The 19,967-nt window shown below is 35.0% G+C and overlaps 3 protein-coding genes and 1 pseudogene across 3 annotated transcripts; 1 reads left to right on the forward strand and 3 right to left on the reverse strand.

The window, feature by feature from the left end:
* Window positions 1–150: 150 nt before the first annotated feature.
* Window positions 151–6,816, forward strand: LOC145628512 (endoglucanase 8-like). The gene is made up of 7 exons (XM_081680823.1): window positions 151–447; window positions 1,135–1,545; window positions 2,411–2,503; window positions 2,940–3,101; window positions 4,900–5,011; window positions 5,171–5,334; window positions 6,346–6,816. Exons 1-7 carry the CDS (start codon window positions 247–249, stop codon window positions 6,667–6,669), a joined length of 1,467 nt encoding a protein of 488 aa, XP_081536949.1. The 5' UTR covers window positions 151–246; the 3' UTR covers window positions 6,670–6,816.
* A 131-nt stretch (window positions 6,817–6,947) lies between these two features.
* LOC145628511 (calcium-dependent protein kinase 17-like) lies at window positions 6,948–9,817 on the reverse strand. Its single transcript, XM_081680822.1, has 8 exons — window positions 9,121–9,817; window positions 8,868–9,011; window positions 8,626–8,778; window positions 8,376–8,491; window positions 7,998–8,165; window positions 7,784–7,911; window positions 7,549–7,648; window positions 6,948–7,463 (listed from the first exon to the last, which is right to left on the reverse strand). The coding sequence occupies exons 1-8, from the start codon at window positions 9,815–9,817 to the stop codon at window positions 7,368–7,370; spliced, it is 1,602 nt and encodes a 533-aa protein (XP_081536948.1). The 3' UTR covers window positions 6,948–7,367.
* Window positions 9,818–10,324: 507 nt separating this feature from the next.
* Window positions 10,325–14,655, reverse strand: LOC145626297 (rhodanese-like/PpiC domain-containing protein 12, chloroplastic). The gene is made up of 8 exons (XM_081678727.1): window positions 14,222–14,655; window positions 13,278–13,391; window positions 13,099–13,190; window positions 12,392–12,492; window positions 12,191–12,301; window positions 11,306–11,414; window positions 11,167–11,217; window positions 10,325–10,609 (listed from the first exon to the last, which is right to left on the reverse strand). The coding sequence occupies exons 1-8, from the start codon at window positions 14,529–14,531 to the stop codon at window positions 10,529–10,531; spliced, it is 969 nt and encodes a 322-aa protein (XP_081534853.1). The 5' UTR covers window positions 14,532–14,655; the 3' UTR covers window positions 10,325–10,528.
* A 373-nt stretch (window positions 14,656–15,028) lies between these two features.
* Window positions 15,029–18,605, reverse strand: LOC145626299 (putative pentatricopeptide repeat-containing protein At5g06400, mitochondrial pseudogene; annotated as a pseudogene).
* Window positions 18,606–19,967: the final 1,362 nt, after the last annotated feature.

The raw sequence follows: 19,967 nt of genomic DNA on the forward strand, positions 1-19,967 counted from the left end.
GTCAACCATAGCAGTGATTGAAAACCTTATCCATTCACGTTTAACCACGTGTCCACCGCAGTTGAAACCATACTTTCTTACAAGAATCCAATGAATTAAAACTCTCTTTATACAACCACACCATAACTCCCCCTTATTTAACCACTCCATACTCTCCCTATATAAATAACCCGATTCGGGGCGTTGTTTAGCAATTCACTATAAATACATCGAACCCTTTCCTACTAATTTCTCCACAAACAAAAAATGGCGCAAAATTCTACATTTTCTCTCTTAATTATTCTCTCTCTTCTTTCTCTCTCTTCCCTATGTTATGCCCATAATTATATGGATGCTCTTAGAAAGAGCATTCTTTTCTTTGAAGGCCAACGCTCTGGTAAACTCCCCCCTGATCAACGCCTTCATTGGCGCCGTGATTCCGCTCTTCGTGACGGTCACTCTATCGGTGTATGTTCCCGTCTTTTTTTTTTTTTTTCAGTTATCGCATTACTAGTTTAAATTACACTATCAACGACACAAGTCATTTTGATCTCATAGTAACATTGCATGTATTTTAAATTTATAATGTAGTTTATTTGACTTAGCTTTATGTGTTAAAATGTGGGTGGACATTACTAGTGATAATTGATAATTTCTTCTTTTTTTTTTTGTTGATTTGGTAATTTTGTAGGTATTTCATTAAATAATATAGGTGATGAGATTTTTTTTTTGTTTTGGACTGAATTTACTGAATTTAGTAAGTTTTACTTCCTAGGATAGCTGCATTTTGGTTTTGATTTCACTAATGAACACATCAATAATAAATAAAAATAAAGTAACCAACTTTTCTTTCTTTTTATAAATTGCTAATTTAAGACCAATAAAGCTTCTTTAAGACCAAAATCATTGATGTTAATCATAGATAGTTTAAGGAAAATGTAATTTACCGTAATGCTAAAAGTGAAAATATTGTGACAAATTAAACATTAATCACGCTTTCTATACTTACTAGTAGTTATAGCAGCGAAAAAAAAAATACTTACTAGTAGTTTAAAAGAGTAACATTATGAAAATTTTAATGTATGTTAGTATATTTTATTTTTAGTTATCTTATCTAACGTCTAATTAACGAATTTTTTGTGTATATAATTTCAGAAAGATTTAACCGGTGGATATTATGATGCGGGGGACAACATAAAGTTTGGATTCCCAATGGCGTTTAGTGTCACACTCCTATCATGGAGTGTGATAGATTTTGGTAAAAATATGAGGAGTGAGCTCCCCAACGCGCTTAAAGCAGTGCGTTGGGGAACTGACTACCTCTTAAAGGCCACGGCCGAGGTACCAAACATTATGTACGTTCAAGTTGGTGACCCGTACTCGGACCATAACTGTTGGGAGAGACCCGAGGATATGGACACGTTAAGAAGTGTCTATGCCATTGATCGCAACCATCCCGGGTCCGACGTTGCTGGTGAGACTGCCGCGGCATTGGCTGCTGCCTCGATCGTGTTTCGGTCTCGTGATCGTGCCTATTCTCGTTTGCTCCTTAGTCGCGCCATCAAAGTAAGTATTATACAAGTGGTATTTTTAATTCTGATATGTAGTCTTAAGGGTTATGTATAGCATGTTCCTTAATTTATTTATTATGGAGTAATATATTTTTTTTTTTTAAGTTATCACAATTTGTTATTGGTAATTAACTGAATCTAGACTATTAAATTATATTGCAATTGGGTTTTAATTAAATGTTATTCTGATTTCTGACATATGGTTGATTTGTTGTGGTACGCCACTCTGTAGGAATGGAGAATTAAAAAATTCTCTGTTTTTAACTTTCTAATTTTGTTATATTGAAATATTATCTCTAAATAGTCTAATTTGATTTGATTATTAAATTCGAGTAGAGAATATAAAATATTATGGAGTACTCCGTACTCTTTTTGTAAGCATATACGGAGTAATGTTGTAGTGTAACACATAAATAAACAAGAGTACAAGACAACATATAATGTAATCAATCAATCAAAGCTAGCTAAGTACAGAGCAATTAGTGTCATAAATCAGGATCGGGTGCAAATTAATAGTGTTTAATTAAAATTCTTGAATCCATAATAATTGTTTTTCTTTTGAGTAAAGTTTACTTGATATTAACATAAAAGTAGAATTGCACAAAACTGACAAATTGGAAAAAAGGACAAAGTAAATTTATATAGAGCCAAGAGAATATAATTTGCTTTGGCGCGTAATCAACGGCTCACTCTTTTGGTCATGCCCACTAATAGCGGGGAATAAAATTGACAAAATTATCTAACTACGAAAATTATACTGTACACCCGAGCAATAGCATGACTATATCTTTCTTTACGTATATTCGAGCTGAAAATTAAAATTGCTCGATAATAATGTCCGGGTTTGGTGCTATGTATAGGTGTTCAATTTCGCAGACAAACATCGAGGTGCATACAGTTCGAGTCTAAAAAGAGCAGTTTGCCCGTTTTACTGTGATAATAACGGCTACCAGGTAAGCTTCTTAATTTGTACTCGTATACTTGTACTTGTAGTGTACATGTCAAGTGTCAACTCTTTTATTCCCGTTTTTCTGTTTTTTTGGGCACTTCCAAGACTTTTTCCCGTTATTAATATAGTCACTTGTTACATTTGTTATTACTCATAAATAATTGTAAGTTGCATATATCGATAAGTTAAAGATTTGTGTTACAATTTGTTGTGAATATCTATAACTCAATACTTAAGGTTGTATCTACTCAGTATAATTTACAGTAAACTTCTTTGTTCAAAATTAATTGTCATATTTATATAAAGTACTCCGTAGAATGTAATAGAAGTCGTAATGTAATGAGTACTTGAGTAGTGTACTCGGGAATAATTAAATGAGGATGACGGTGATTAAAAATGATAGTATTGTATGTAAATCTTGGAAATGGGGGGATATGCAGGACGAGTTGCTATGGGGAGCAGCATGGTTGCACAAGGCCACAAGAAGGCGCAAATATAGAGAATACATAGTCAAGAACGAGGTCATATTAAGAGCTGGAGACACTATTAATGAATTTGGATGGGATAATAAGCATGCTGGGATCAATGTCCTCATTTCCAAGGTATTTTTTTTTATTCTTAATTTTATTTTAATTAAATTGCAAGTTGTCAATTCATCGGGTATTATACTCCGTACCATTATTTTTAGTACGGAGTATACAGTCGTTACAAACAGATCTAACTTGACTATAGTAGTCGACCTAATTCGATCTAGAATTGAATTTGCCCGGACTCAATGATTTAACATATTCTAACAGAACTCGACCTAGTGACTTAAATCGACACCTCTTATCACTGTTAAAATGTAATATCTGTGATTGAATCTCGTCTATTGCATTGCCTCTATGCCACTCTTCTCCATGGCCATATCGCATTATCGCTTATACCGTAATTACTACATAATTAAAGTAGAATAATTATTTTAGTGGTAAATCCAAGCTGGACCTACGGAATTGTTGTCCTAATGTAATGAGACATTATTCTTCTTGTCCTGTGACTAATTTTAGGGTCTAGGGGAACTAAATTACGAGGGACCCACTCTTGAGCCAATCACGTGCTTGTGGAATATCTAACTGATTGTGTTTGGTTTCGGGTTTGGGTCTGAATTTTTCCACCCTATTTATGGGCTACAACTTGTGGGCCCAATCCATTTGTTATCCAATTACTTCTAATCTAAGATTTTTATAATCATGTAATTAACATTTAGGATTAAAAAATTAGTCAAAAGGTGAAGAATATAAATACTATGAGGAGAAGAATTTATGTAGATATGATATGATTGCACATGATATTAGTTGTGATATTGTGATTTTAGATCTTAGTGTAAAGTGTACAGCTTGGATTTTGAAGAATAAAATTATGTTTGTGTTTTCTTCTAATTTTAAATATTTGATTAGTAAAGTTTTTGATTCTTTAAACATGTGAAATACATAATTATTGGTTTTTTCCAACATGTAAAAGAATAACAATAATGTCACACTATGATATCTTATATTGCTTCCTACATACTCTTTCATTGAAATTCTAAATTTCTAGTTTAATGTTATGTAGTTCTTACTCCGGAGTTAACGATCGATGCATCAATTAATAACACATGTTAGAGAAACTTGTTACACAATAGAATCTCAAATAACTATGTTTTTCTTTACATATACTCGTATAAATCACTAATCGTGAATAGTGTAAAATTCAACATAATTTAATATTTGTGGAACACATTATGCTCTTTAGGGCTCTAATCATGCCACTAATCTGGGCGCCTAAATTTTTTTGTCTATTTGATAAAAAACATCTTGAAATCAACAAGAAAAAAATGAAAAGAAGTGAAATGGACTGACCAACTGATTGAATCAATACATTGTTATATGTTGTGATATGGAGGACAGTGCATTTTACTGTAAATTTTTTTTTATTAATTCCTTGGTCTACCCAAAAGTTGATTTTCCCAATTGGTCTAAATTAAAAATTATTACCATATATTATATGAGTATTTATTTTTGTAATTATGTGGAAATATAGTGGAGAAATAATTGGCAGATGCATGTGCTATAAGGCTGAAAAATGCAGTAGAGAATGCAGAGCTTCCCATTCTGGCCATTAACTTCTGCTTCATATAATAGCTATGTTTGACTTATTTTAGTTTCCTTTATTTTATTTTCTTTTCACTTTATTAATTATCAATTGTCATTATTAAAAAAATTAATAATTAAGGTGTAGGGTTTATGTTCATCATTATGTCATTCAGTCATTCTTTAAAAACTAATTTGAAACGGAAGAAATATATAGATGTACCTTTAAAATGTTACCATAAACATGCTAAGTTTGACATCAATGTATCGGACTGTATATTGTTTGTTATAGGAAGTATTGATGGGGAGAGCCGATGACTTGAAAAATTTCAAGAACAATGCGGATAACTTCATATGTTCAGTGATTCCCGGTGTTGCTCATCCACAAGTACAATACTCTCCAGGTAACTACATACACGCGTTAACTCAATTAATATGAATACTATATACGGAATAGTTTGTATCATTTACACGTAACGCTACGTGTTACACGATTCACGAATATGAATTGTACAAAATTTGATAAGAAAACACATGATCAATCGTTGCAATTGATGTTGTAGGTGGGTTGATCTTCAAGACTGGAGGAAGTAACATGCAACATGTAACGTCTCTATCTTTCCTACTTCTAGCTTACTCTAATTATCTAAGCCACTACAATCACCAAGTGCCATGTGGCGGAATCGTAGCTTCTTCTGCTCTCCTAAAACAGTTTGCCAAACGTCAGGTATGTATAATTATTCTTGGATTCTTTTAACGTTCATCTTCCTACATTATGGTGTACATATACCAACCATTACTTAGATAACATTATAACCTAAGCTTTGGGGACCAATATTATTAACCATACAATAAGTTTACCGTTACATGAATAAATGCATATGAATGTAGCTTTCACTTGAATTTATTTTCACATACGACTATATATTCATGTAAGGATTGGAATAGAGTATGCTACTATGTACATTCGGGTGACACTTTCATGTAACGTTAATTTAAAGTTGAATTACTGAATCGTTACCACTCATCTTTTGTAGACATGATTTGGAAAATCAATTTGATTCCGTAATCAAGTTAATGAGCTAGCTAGTTATGACACGAACTAATTAAACCTAGTATCGCTTGTTTCACTTATCATGGTTAATTAATTACGGTTTGGTGTAACCCTAACTACCCAAGTCACAGTAAAATAGTTAAGGTAAAAAAAAAAAAAAAAAAAAAAACAGGACCACAAGAGAGAATAATTTTTGGACTGAAAATGGTAGGCAGTACATTAAATCCAATGATAATCCTACAAAGTCAAGGCATCTATCTATATCTATCTACTATCCAACTGTATAAAATTTGCTTATTCATTTTTAGGACACTTTATATCACATGACAACGGATTTATTTTTTGACTTTATTATATACTTCTCATGATCTATCATGTTCATGTTCATGCCCTTCATATTAGGTTTCTGTTTTTATTTTGGAACTTTGCCATCACTTTGCTGTAACAGCACAATTTCATGTGACATAAAATGAAAACAACTTAATAATTGGATTGTTAATAACGCATTCCTTTGTCCGAAACTAACTGTCACACATTGTCCTACCTAGTAATTCTTCACTAGAATTTTTTTACAAGGACTATTTTCACTTTCATCTCATTACTTTAACATCGACGTGCAATCACTGCACAAACTATTACTGTTTTAGAAAATATGACGTTTTTTGTACGAACATTAATTGGCAGGTGGATTACATACTAGGGGATAATCCAATAAGGATGTCATACATGGTGGGCTACGGGCCGCGATATCCACAAAGGATACATCACAGGGGCAGTTCTCTTCCATCAGTCCATGTTCATCCGGCCCACATCGGCTGTAAAGCGGGCTCTCGGTACTTCCTCAGCCCAAACCCTAACCCAAATAAGCTTGTTGGAGCAGTTGTTGGTGGGCCTAATGTCACAGATGCCTTTCCAGATTCCAGGCCTTACTTTCAAGAGTCTGAGCCCACTACTTACATTAATGCTCCTCTTGTGGGCCTTCTTGCCTACTTTTCAGCCCATCCTTGATACCTAAATATTTAATTATTAAAGATTTTCTATGGAAAGTAGGGCAAGGTTATAGAGGTGAGCAAATTGCCACCCTATGGAAAATTGTAATGTATCACATTCTTGCTAAAATGTCAATGATGTTTCAATTTGTTAACATTGGTGTCACCGTACGTGTCATCCTAATTATTAATGATATTATTCTTATTCGAAAAAAAAAAAAACCAACGGTGTCAACATATTGATATTTTTATTACCTTGCTTTTGCTAGTATCAATGTCTTATAAATCTTATCAGCAATAATGTAAAATCGAACCTTTTGTTTTCGGAGTTAGAACTTTGAAGCAAATGAATACATCATAATGAATCAATTACAACAACAATCAAGAACAAAGGAAGCGAGTTCTAAGCATTAGTTTACAAAAGAGTTAGATTGCACTAATATACACTTTGCGCAGGACAAGATTAAAAGGATGACCCAAAAACAAGAAAAGGAATGAACAAAGAAAAAAAAGCAGCACCCCAACACCACCCCGACGAGCCACAAGACAGCCCACGAGCTTTTCTGCTTCTTGTTCTTAGCCCCCCTACCCCTCCTTTCTTTGGCTCAAACATTCAATACACAGTAAGCATTTATACAAGCACCAACTTCTCAGAAGGTTTTTGTACATGTTAAGATGCATGTTGAGCAGCTCAATCACTAATAGCCTCCAACGCGCTTAAATTGCCATACTGCGTCTCTTCTTCAGATTTCCTGCCTCAGGATTTCCTTTCCTCATCATAGCCACGAATTCATCGTAGTTTATTCTACCATCCTACCAAAAAAAGAGTTTGTATGTTAGGCTAATTTATACATTCCAAACAAAACAAAATAGTTGATGAACTTTTTATTTTACTTACATTATCACTATCCACTTCAGAAACTATTTCCTTAATGTCCCTTCCATCATGCATGCCAAACTCTTGTAAAGCTTGTTCGAGTTCTTCCATTGTAATGTACCTGAGATAACATAAAAATTTAGAAGGAAATAATGTATCATTTCTTGTAAACATGATCAAATTTCCTTTCAATATGATCATGAATATATTAACTGCTAAGAACAAGGCCTAACAATGTCAAATGTTATATCATTACCCGCTGTTATCTTTGTCAAAGTACTGGAACGCGGTATACAAGTGCTCTTCTCTGTCCATTCTGTTCATGTGCATTGTCGCGGTGATAAACTCCTCATAGTCTATAGTTCCATTTCCATCTGCATCCGCCTGTTGATTCAATAAACATTAAGTCATTTCCTCATTTTTAAGAGAAAGTTAATAAATGCACGAGTTTAGAGCAAAACAATACTCACAGCTTCCATCAACTGCTTGACCTCATACTCGGATAGCTTAGTCCCTTGCTTTTGCATGCCTTGCTTTAGCTCTTCGAGAGTTATACTCCCGCTGTTGTCAGCATCCATGCTCTTAAACATCTCTTTAAGCCCCATGATTTCTTCCTCCGATAAACATCCAGCAATAACCTATATCATTACACATCTTTTTAAGTCCCTATAATTTCTCAAGAACTAGCTATGACAGCATTTCCAATTGAAAATTTATCAGGACTAAACTTTTCTTCCTTGTATTTGGAAATTGACTATGAAAAAACTGAAACTATGTTCTAGCAAAGTTTGTTTTTCACATTAAAATTTTCATCATGTAAAAAAAAATGTTCAGGAGAATGTACTGACCCTTAGAGCAACTTTCTTAAACTTGTTCATTGCTCTGAACTGTTTCAACCTATCAAGGACCGCGTTGTCAAGAGGAGTATCAGGAGCTTCTCCATCCTCCTTAATCCACGGATGATCTAACGAAGAAAACCCCATAATTTGTTAGGAAGAACTATGTAAAATCCTACATGAAACATAATAGTGCAAGGCAACTAATATATGAAGAGATCAATTTTGAGAAATTACAAAAGACAAGCTCCTAGCAACTTACTGAGAACTTGATAAGCTGTAAGCCTTTGTTTTGGATCGGCGTTCAACATCCTCCTAACAAGATCTTTTGCTTGAGATGAAATTGATGGCCATGGATCAGTTGTGAAGTCGATATGAGCCCTTAAGATAGCATTGAATATACCATGTTCGGTTTCTAGTAAAAGCAGAACATTCACATTTCAATCCATTCTTCTAATGGCACATAAAAAGGGGGTAAAAAAGAAAATATACAGGTAAAATTACCAGCCCAAAAGGGAGGAACACCACATAATAAAATGTATAACATGACACCAACACTCCATATATCAACTTCTGGTCCATATTTTCGCTTCAATACTTCTGGTGCAATGTAGTACGCGCTCCCAACAATGTCTTTGAATGTATCACCTGTCGAAAACACAACATAATGTAAGAAAAAAATGCAGAATATATGTGCAGTCATTGTTATCTTTTCAGATGGAGCAAAGGCATGATCATCAAGATTTATTTAATTTACCTGACTTGTAAAAGACAGAAAGACCGAAATCTGTGGCCTTAAGAGGGGAATTCTCATCCTTATTCAAGAGGAGGAAATTCTCAGGTTTCAAATCACGATGAATGACACCCATAGAATGGCAAGTATGCACGATTTGAACGATGGTCCTAAGCAACGAAGCAGCAGCACGTTCAGTGAAGTGACCCTTGGCAATGATGCGATCAAACAACTCCCCACCGGCACAAAGCTCCATCACCAAATGCACTGAATGCTTGTCCTCATAAGCGCCTTTAAGCTCCACAATGTTGGGTTGGCCTGTTAGGTGATGCATGATCTGAACTTCTCTCCTAACATCATCAATATCCTCCTTATTCACCAGCTTTCTCTTGGCAATGGTCTTACATGCAAATTGCTCACCCGTTTGCCTGTGGGTAATCAAATGGGTCACCCCAAATTGCCCTCGGCCTAGCTCCTTACCAAAGCTATACGTGGACTTGACATCCTCCATAGGCCGGCCTAAGACAGGCCCGACTTGGGTAGGCTTGGAGTGCTTGTTGTAGGAAGATGTAGGAACAGACGGCTTAGTGGAAGCCTCCGTCTTATGGGGGCTATGGTTATTAGCAGCATTGTTATTATTGCCGGAGGTGGAGGTAACACCCTTTTGATTATCCAAGGGTTCGGTAGGGGCTGCGTTGCCTCGAGGGCAACAATTGCCCATGGGAGAAAGGCAGAGATAACAAAGGAATATCGGATGCTTAGGAATAAGATGGGGGGCTGCTTTTCTTTCTTAGTCTTTTCTTTGGGGGGGCAGGGGGTAAGAGAATTTAAGGAAAACTGGGTTTTTTGAAGGGAGAAGTTGAAAGATTAGAGGATGAAAGAGGAGAGAGAAAGCGTGGCGAAAGAATAAGGGAAGATACAGGTTGGATTCAAGGAAATTTTGCAAGGAAGAAAGAAGGGGTTGATGCTGAGGAATTGTAGGAGAAAATAAGCAAATTTTTAATTTTTTCAGAAAAAAAGCGCCTTAAATTTTGGTTGAGGAGGATTTCGCGGGAATCTAACTGTTTTTTGCATGTATATTTTTTTTCCCCCCCTCCAGATATCAACATCTATGTAATCTTTAAGCTTTTATTTTACTCATTTAATTTCTTTTCTCTATTTTGGGACATACATAGTTTTGTACCCAGATAAATACTCTGTAATTAACAATTTACGTTACTACCGCAAATTATTGGACAGTTTAAAATCATTTCTCATAAAACAAATTATTCAAATAAGAATTCATTGACATTACAACTCTATCAAAATAAGAGTTCACAAATAAACTATGGCGCCTATTTTGGAAACTCTTGATGGTAAGGGGAAAAGGACATGGAAGTCCAAAACAAAATTCGCGGTTTCTTTGGTTGTGATACTGCTACCTCTTAGTTTCCTAATAGGTTGGAATTGAAGGATCCACATTCACAGCGTAAGAATGAATACCTCCAGCTACATTGAACACTCTCTTGAAACCCTGAACAAGAGATTATTCATATCAGCAAAGAATACATTAATTAAAACTTTTCTAAAGCTTACAATCAAAGATACAAACAGGAATAAAAATGAAAAGATCCAGTAATCCTCATAACTACTTAAACTCAAGATCTCAATTAGATACAACTCCATAATCAATAGCAATAAGTATAAAGAAAAAGCCCAAAAAACCGTGACAAAACAAAAAAAAATGGTAGTTGAGAGTACAAGCACCAATTTCACTAAAACAAGTTAACAAGAGGAAAACAAGCATAGGCCACAACATGCTTAAGGACTATAAAAATTAAACCGCAGCATCACTCGAGAATTACATAAAATTAGCCAATCATATATATCCATTAAAAAATGAGTGCCTTATAATGAGTTATTTTCATGGATTTGAAATTGCATTGGTATCAAAGTTTAAACAGATAAGTAATGAAACATTGATAAAATAAGTGACAAATAATATAAAATTAAAATAATTGCTCCCGTAAAGTAGATAGAAGAGTCAAAATGAAGGGAGTAGCAAATAAAACTAATCAAAGAGAAATTTACCTGTGACTGCAGCCATCTGGCAACTTGCATTGATCGCATCCCATGGTGACACTGGATCCAATTAATAAGTGTTAGTGCATTAGGCGCAGATAAAATTAAAATTTAAGACTTGTACTTGTGACTAAAATAGACCACTGACCATAACATAAGTATCTTTGTTAGGATCAAACTTGGTTGTAATCTCGGGTCCCCAAGTTCCAAATTGTTGAAGAGGAAGAACCTGAAAACTTGGTAAAGATGCTTTGGCACTGCACACATTATATCAAAGTTGTAGATGAATTTAAAAGTTCAAAGATCAGATCATTGTGCATACAAACACCCAATAGAAGCTTAAAGAGTGATTTTTAAAGGAACAAAGCCTACAAAGTTTTAGCACAAAGTATCAGTTTTTCAAGTAAATGGAAGAAAAGGATTTTAATTCTAAGATGTCAAAGTTACAAGTTGCAAGCAATGCTATCACCAATTCTCATACTTCTCAAAACAGCAATTAACAGATAATTTAGAGCACTAAGCATTAATACTGCTCCGTGTTGACAATATATCTTCTTCTCTTACCTTGAGTGACAATAAAATATAGTGGCATTCAGAAAGCTGCTTTGTCATGAGATCCTAAATGGCATAGACTAAGGATCCTGTTTATAAACTACAAGGTCTACAACCATCCCGATAGACAAAACCATTCCTAAAAACAGTTTTACTCTGTGACTAGATCTATTTTCTGAACTTACAAGCTCAATTCAAGATTCCCATTACCCAAACTCCTGAAAAGAAGTTTCAAACAATCAAACCACAAGCTCAACTTTTAAATTTCAACACACGACTGCCTCACATTTTTCAGAGACCAAGTATATATATGTTTGTGTGTCACCAACATCATAAACTCAGAATCGTATAAAACCAAAGCATTGTCTATGACGAAGTTTATTGGGTAAAATAAATATGGAAAAATAACTCAGGGACCAAGAGATATTGATCAGACTGTAATACATAAAACCATCAAAAAGAGCAGCAGAAAAAGACATACACTTCTTCTGGCTCTCGAACATCGATCAGCTGTACTGTTTCTGTGAAGTTGGGATCTTGCAATCTCTCATGCAACTCACTTGGTTGAACTTCACCAAGCAACGATCCTTCCCTAAAGTAATTGCATATAAAAAGGTACAGAATCAAGTAAATCAGTAACTTTTCAGAGCTCAAAAAGAGGTAATATCTTCAATGAACTTACCTCTCGGATACAACTTGCAGCAAGTGCCATCCAAACTTGGTTTTACACCGTACAACCTTGTTTAATGGTGCAGAAAATGCAGCCTCTTCAAATTCTGGTACCTAGTAAGAGGAGGATGATTCAAATCAGCTTTCATTCGGAAACATAAATACTTAAATAGCTTTCTCTTCACAAAAACATTCAGAAACATAAAAAGCTTTTTCCAAATAAATCATTTGCTAGGAATTAGCTCAGATCAGAGAGATTAGGAAGATGATCAAGCAGAAAAAATTAGCTAAGTACCAGATATTTGTATTGATGATCAGAGTAACAAAACAATACAATCACTCTTCATTCGAGAGGAAGAGCAGCTCTCCAAAACTAAGCAAAGCTTAACAATATTTTCAGCATGATCATTATTCCTCCTAATGAGGCCTATTTATAGAAAAAGTCTCATAACTAACTCTAACTTATTCCTCAAGACACTACTAATAGGCTATGACTAATGTGCCCCTCCCTCAAATATTGATTCCTTGCATCATTTGGAAACATGATAAGTTTTCTGTATACAGAAAAGTATCAATTGCTTCCAAACAACATAGGGTATTAAGGGAGGTGAAGAACAGTTATAAACTGATAATATAGGGGTCAAATTTCTTAAGCAATATCCATAACAGCAACTTATCTGATAGCTTTGCAAGAAACAAGTGCCTAAACAATCAGCATACCATTTGTCCTTTTCTAACCCAACCAAGCACTCCACCCTCTTCTTTTGACGGACAAATAGAGTACTCCACAGCAAGATCACTTAAATCCTCCCCTAGCATTTGACAACAGAAATTAGCATAAACCCATCAATCATATCCACATACACAATCACTTGATAACAATTTCAGCAAAAGCATACCTCCTGCAACCCTTTTTTGAAGTTCCACTAAAAGGTTAAGGTCATTTTCTTTGACAAGCAAGTGCTGCACCAATAGTTCCCTATCACCACCAGAGCTACTTCCAGTTGTAAATGCTGTTAAATGCATTCAAAATCATCATCATCAAATCAATTCACATTACATCACATAAACTAGACTGTGTATCAAAAGCAGGATCCGATTAATAATATGTAACTCCATCACCAACATTCATCTTCATCATTACTTGTATCACCTCAAGTACTAATGTTGGATACTCTATAGTCAATACTCAGATATGGATATGAAGATGGACATTGACACTTCAATTCAAACCATAAAGAAGCAAGATGTATATAAAATGGCAGAAACCGACTCCTCAAACAAATTATTGTCTTAATCTTGTTGCCAAAATATTGTAGATAGCATTGTAACAATAGACAAAGGTTTCTGTAATTCTAGCATATACATACCGATTCGCCAATGGGGCAACTTCCCCCTCCGAAGAACCTATACCTCAGCAGTAAAGGTCTAATGTAACAATTCACTATTAAAACTTAAGTACAATAATACAAGCAGAAGAAATGTGGACACATTACATCACTACATTGCCATTAGGTAAGGAATTTAGTTCTCAATGTACAGACAATCTGGGAATCCAAAAAAAGAACCCAACAACTAAAAACTACGACTTTTTTTTTAAAAAAAAAAAAAAAACTATTTAAAATGATACAATGTATAAGAAAAAACCTAAAATTGTTAATTAATTTCAGATTTTCAACTAGCTCATTTTCAGAATTTGAGAGCACAGGAATTAATTAAGTATAACAGCAATAGAAAATTATCAAATTAAACTGATAAATAAGACGACCCAAAAAAAAAAAAAAAAAAAACTTGGGCAATTATAAATTATAATAGAAAATCAAACGAAGAACAAAGATTATACCTTTGAAAGAAGAACGACCCAGCATAGTTGGGGATGAACTGAAAATTCCAGAAATTGAAGAAACACTAATACTCGAACTGGGTTTGTAGGAATTACTATCAAAAGATCTAGAAAAGTTAAATTTACTGGTGAAAGTTGAAGAAGTAAAAAATCGGATGTTTTCAATTTGAAACTTTTGAGGGTGTTTTTGTGAAAATTTCGGGAGTAAATTGAAAGAAGGCCTAAACGCAGAAAAGGGAAGTGGGGAAGATGATGAAAATGCGAAGGAAGGTAGATGATGATGATGAGAGTAAGATACCCTGCTCAACATTTCGTCTGCGTTTTCTGCTGCTCAAATTTTGATGGTTTTCTTCTTTTGTTGTCTTGGAATGCAATAGAGGAAGAGCAGGAGTAAAGGGATGTAATTATGCTAACTAGCCGAGGGGAGACTGAGCTAGGGTAGCTTGGGTTCGACTCGCAATACTTTATTTAAACTCGAGCTAAGTCTCATTTAAGACGAGGTTTGATGATTATGATATTTTGACTCGAGTATCGTACACGTATTAGCTCTTAATCGTTGCAGTCAGCAATGATCAAGTTGATATAAAGTATGTTTAAGTGAATTAAGGGTTATTGTAACTGTAAAACTAGAAGGACCATTCCGAAAGATTGTTGTAGGTCTTAGTGGTTATTGTGGCATCTATCAATCTATCATCATTCATCAATTGCCTTCTTTGGGTACATGTTTTTTAAAGTGGTCAAAACAGTCAAAAGTGGGAAGAAGAGAAATGCCTTGTTTAGATAAACAAAAATACATCATCTAAAGATTCAATTCTCACTTATGGTGCGAAATTGGGATATGCCATATGCATTTAAAATTAAAGACTAGTTACTTCATAACATAGAATACATCACAATGAAGTGAAAAAAAAGAATTGTATAGCTCGCTCATTAGCATGGAAATTAACAGTGCTAGGAACAATACCATGTAACATACTCCGTACAATTTAGGAGTCCAATTCCAACAAGGAAATATCAACAAAGCTGCATCATCCTTCAGGCACAACTATGTTGAGAATTTTCGCTTATTTGCAACTGCATGCTTTAGTTGCATAATTCTCTGTGCCAAATGTTGCTTACCTTCTCTATTCAACCCAAAAAATACAGTCCGAAAATTAACAGTGCTAGGAACAATACCATCATCCAACATTTCAGATAACAACTGCATTGCGACTTCAGACTTTTCCATCTCACAATAACTCGTGATCAACATAGAGTATGCTTTGAAATCTGGAAGTGGTCCTTTTAGTCTCATACGAAGGAACAATTTTCGAGCATCTTCAAAATTTTGTGAGTTGATATACCCACTTAGCAATGCAGTATAGGTAACGACGGTAGGATAGCAGCCTTCTTGCCACATTGTCTTAAAAATATCCAATGCTCTTTCCATCTGCTTTTCCTTGCAGAAATGTACAATTAATGATGTATAAACATGAACGGTTGGATGAGTGCCTACCTGTTTCATAGAATCTATTTTGGCCAATGCCTCATCTAATTGTCCGCTTTGTAAGAGACCATGAACTAGGCTCCCATAGATGTAACGGTCAAGTGTAGAGCGCTCTTCTTTGACATCATTTGCTAGAGCTAAAGCTTCTTCTACTTTCCCACACCGAAAAAGAGCCCTGATAAGCAAGGAATAGCTCAAAGGCTTAGTATAACCAACCTTCTGGATATATTCCATACACTTCTTCGCATCTTCCAATTTACCTGATTGACAAAAACAATTGAAGCAAACTTCAACCAATTCTTTATCTGGAACTAACCCTGTGTTAATCATCTCCTTGAACAGGTTTATGGCTTCGTCCAACTTCCTACCCTTTCTTCCACAGAGTGACAAAAGCAAGTACTTGTATGTACTTGCTGTTGGCTTCAAACCACTAGCTTTCATATCATTGAAGTTCATTAATGCAATATTAGTCAGGCCCACTCGACCATATAGCAATATCATGATTGTCCATGTATCAGGTGTTACCAAGCAACCGTTTCTTTGCATTTCAAAGAAGAGATCTCTCATGTGTTTAAAATCTTTTCCTTTACCAGCTATTTTCATTGCCACGTTGTAAGAATCTGTTGAGTGTCTGTAACCAGGCTGATTTCGAACCCATGAGAAAAATTGTAGGGCAGCATAACCATATTGACTGCAAATGCGTAGGATCTCAGTCACAAGATCTGGTGTATAACAAATTTGGAACTCCTCCAAAGCTTTTTGCATATCATACCAACCCTTTGGTGATGACAAAATGGCACAGATTTTATGCAGATCTTTGCTATTGAAAGATTGTGGTAAAGGCTCTAACAACAGAGAGTCCCCATTTTGCTCAATGTTGTTTGACTCCAGATTATGCACCTTCGTCTCAGAAAATTCAACAGTTTTAGATGGTTCAACTGCTTCATAGTAATCCCCCCAACATTTTAGCATCTTCTTCACCTCTTCTGCTTTCTTAGTTTCCCTTTTCCTCTCCAAATAAGATATGACGCAATGGGAAATTTCCTTACTAATCTTAATTTTATTATCCTGCATTTGATACAAAACCTTGATCATTTCATCAGTCTTTGAATTCCTACAGAGCTCCTGGATGATTACTAAGTAACATTTTTGTGTGGCCTTAATTCCTTCCTCCTCCATACTTTCGAATAGTTTCCAAGCAGCAGAAATAGAGTCGTTGCGTACATGACCTGCAATTATTGCTGTGTAAGCCACAGAATCCAGCTTCACGCCTCTATCCAGCATCTCATTATAAAGAGCACATCCCTTCTCATATTCGTTCAAGCTAAAGAAATGCTGCATCAACATTGTGTAAGTTGAAGTCAAGGGTGTAATACCAGCATCCTTCATCCCCTGAAACATATCCAAAGCCCTAGCAAAATCATTTTTTCTCAAGTACCCATTAATCAAAGCTTCATAAACCACCTCATTAACAACATTTCTTTTCTTCATAATATCAACAATCTCCAAAGCATCATCCATCCTACGAGCCTTACAAAGTCCCTTCACCAGGATATCAAAATACTCAGAGCTTAACGTCAAATTCTTAGTCTTAAGATCACGAATCAACTCTAAAGCTTCTCTTATGCGTTCTGACATACAGAAGCTCTTTAAGACAAAGAAGTAGACATTCTGATCCGGAATCTGAGAGACATTAATCATGTCATTTGCAACTAAGTAAACCCCATCAATATCTCCACAACCAGCAAGACAATTGAGCAGCATTGTATACTGTCTAATATCAGGCCTATAATCCTTTTGGACCATCTCGTTGTAAAACTCCAACGCAATTTCACCTTTCCTAGATTGACAAAGTACGCGAATCAACCATCCGTAAGCTTCAGCATCAGGTTCAACACCCAATTTCTTCATTTTTTCAAAGATCAGCAAGGCCTTCCCAATCAACTTTGCCTTTCCATAATGCATTAATTGGATGGTCCAAGTCCTAATGTCTTTCTCACAACCAAAACTCTCCATTTCCTCAACCAACCTCTCAACTAACTCGAACTCTTTAGCTTCCCCTGCTAGATACAACATAGTATTGTAACTTTCAGTTGTAAGCCAACTCCCATTCTTCAACTTCACCCAACTGAAAAACCTGTTAGCCAAATGTGGGACTTTAAAGCACCTCTTTAACACGTTTACAACAACATCGGAGCTAAATTCACAGCCCGAATCATCCAACCGTTGTTCCATTGAAATCCCAACATTACCCTGCCTTACAATCTCTGTTATCTTCTGTACAACAAAACTGTTATCATCATTTCCAGTCAAGTTTCCTACTTTATCACTATTAACAAACACTTCTTCACTTTTACCCTCAATTTTCTCTTGGGCATTTTCACAAACACCTTGTGTGCAATCCCCATTTCCAGAAAAATCTACAGGAATTGCAACAGGGACAAAAACCCCAGATGGAATTTTACTAAGAGCAAGATTTCCAGTTCCCAATATCTCAGTAATTTCACTAAACAAAGAATCATGATCATCTTTTTTCAATAATGTTTGATTTTTATGTCTAGGTTTCTGGGTATTTGGAGATTTTGATTGGGTTTTTCTCTTTGAAATTGTTGAAAATTTGAGGTATATTTGAGAGTTGCGTGATTGCGCTAATTTGTTGAATTGAGATACGCGGGTAATTGACATCTCTTCTTGATTAAAAACCAAAATTAAAAATCCAACCACTGTATATATAAAAACTAGTGTGAAGAAGAGTTTGAGATGTACTCAAAGGCCCAAAGCGCAAGCTAGTTAGCTACACAAGAGTTGGCCACAGGTTGGCTAGGCCGAGTCGGGCTGGATAAGCTCACGTGCTGTGTCAGCAAATCTCATGCTCAATTGTGTTGTGTTAAAAAAAAAAAAAAAAAAAAAGGTGACATGCTTAGCTCGTGTCAATTTATCATAAGTGTGAAACTCATGCACGAACAATCTGCTAATGAAATATCCTAATCTTGTACGATGTCGATTATGTACATTTAAGTTATTAGGGTAGAAAAAATTTGTAATGTACGCATGATAATGAAATCTGTCGTACCATATAAATAAAAAGCCAAAAAAGCTTAGTTAGAATTTCTTCTCTTTGTTTGTTCCATTTAATAAAGAGAAAATTTGACCATGATTAATCGTTGATATACATAGTATATAAGAAAAATATATACGAAGTATATATAATATATATATACTTGTGTAATAATCAATGGTTGTACATAATTAAAGATATAATTAATAGAATATATGCATTAAAACGAAGTAAATAAAAATTAAATAAGACAATATTAAGGAACAACAAGGTAAATTCCTACAATTTTGGGGACAAAAACAACAATAGAAAAGATCAAAAACGGAAAAAATTTATATTCCCGCTTGTCAAGCAAACACACAGATCAACATCACCAAATTTAGACAGAAAGATTTCTAATATCATTGATGACATGAAACCAATGTACAAATTCTTCTTCTTCTTCGCCGCTTTGCCATGGAAGGCCGTGGTAAAGTAAGTAAATTCCATCAACAAATGTACAAATACCAACATGTTTTTCATCATTCTTCCTCTTCCTTGCGTTTATGAAACTGTTTGATTGTCTATTCCTGTGATGTCTTGCAACTCTTATTATAGCAGATGAATGGTTGAATATGTCATGTATAGCTAATTATGTGTCGGGTTGTAGAATCGAGTATGCATATGCCATGCCTATTTCAGAGTAGAAAATGTTAACCCGAACCAAACAAAATCAGAATGATTTACTCAGGCTGTACACCCGGCTGACATAATGAAAACTCAAATCAGGTGTAAATCTGCCCGGTCAGGTTGCGCCATACATAATCATCTTGAATGGGAAATCATCCATCTCTAATATGCATGAATAAGCTTATGCTTCATATGACATGTCGTCATGATATAAGAAATAGATACCTGTTCTGTTTATAACAGTTAATCTGAATTTCATGGTTTTAGAATGTATTAAGTATTAACCATTACAAAGTCCCACTTTACTAGTTAATGAACATATTTTACAAGATGAATTATGATGCATTACAAATTTACAATACACTTAATAACATTACCTTCAATTTTTTTTCCCCACTAACTAAACAAATGAAACATGCAGGAAAAGGAGTGGAAATCAGTCCCTCAGTTCGGAGCCTGGGATCAAAAAGGAGAAATAAGTCCTAACTATTCCATGGTCTTTGGCCAAGCACGAGCTCACCGAAAACAAGCCA

Source organism: Chenopodium album, chromosome 4, assembly GCF_948465745.1.
Source record: "Chenopodium album chromosome 4, dcCheAlbu1.1, whole genome shotgun sequence".
Taxonomy (NCBI): Eukaryota; Viridiplantae; Streptophyta; class Magnoliopsida; order Caryophyllales; family Amaranthaceae; genus Chenopodium; species Chenopodium album.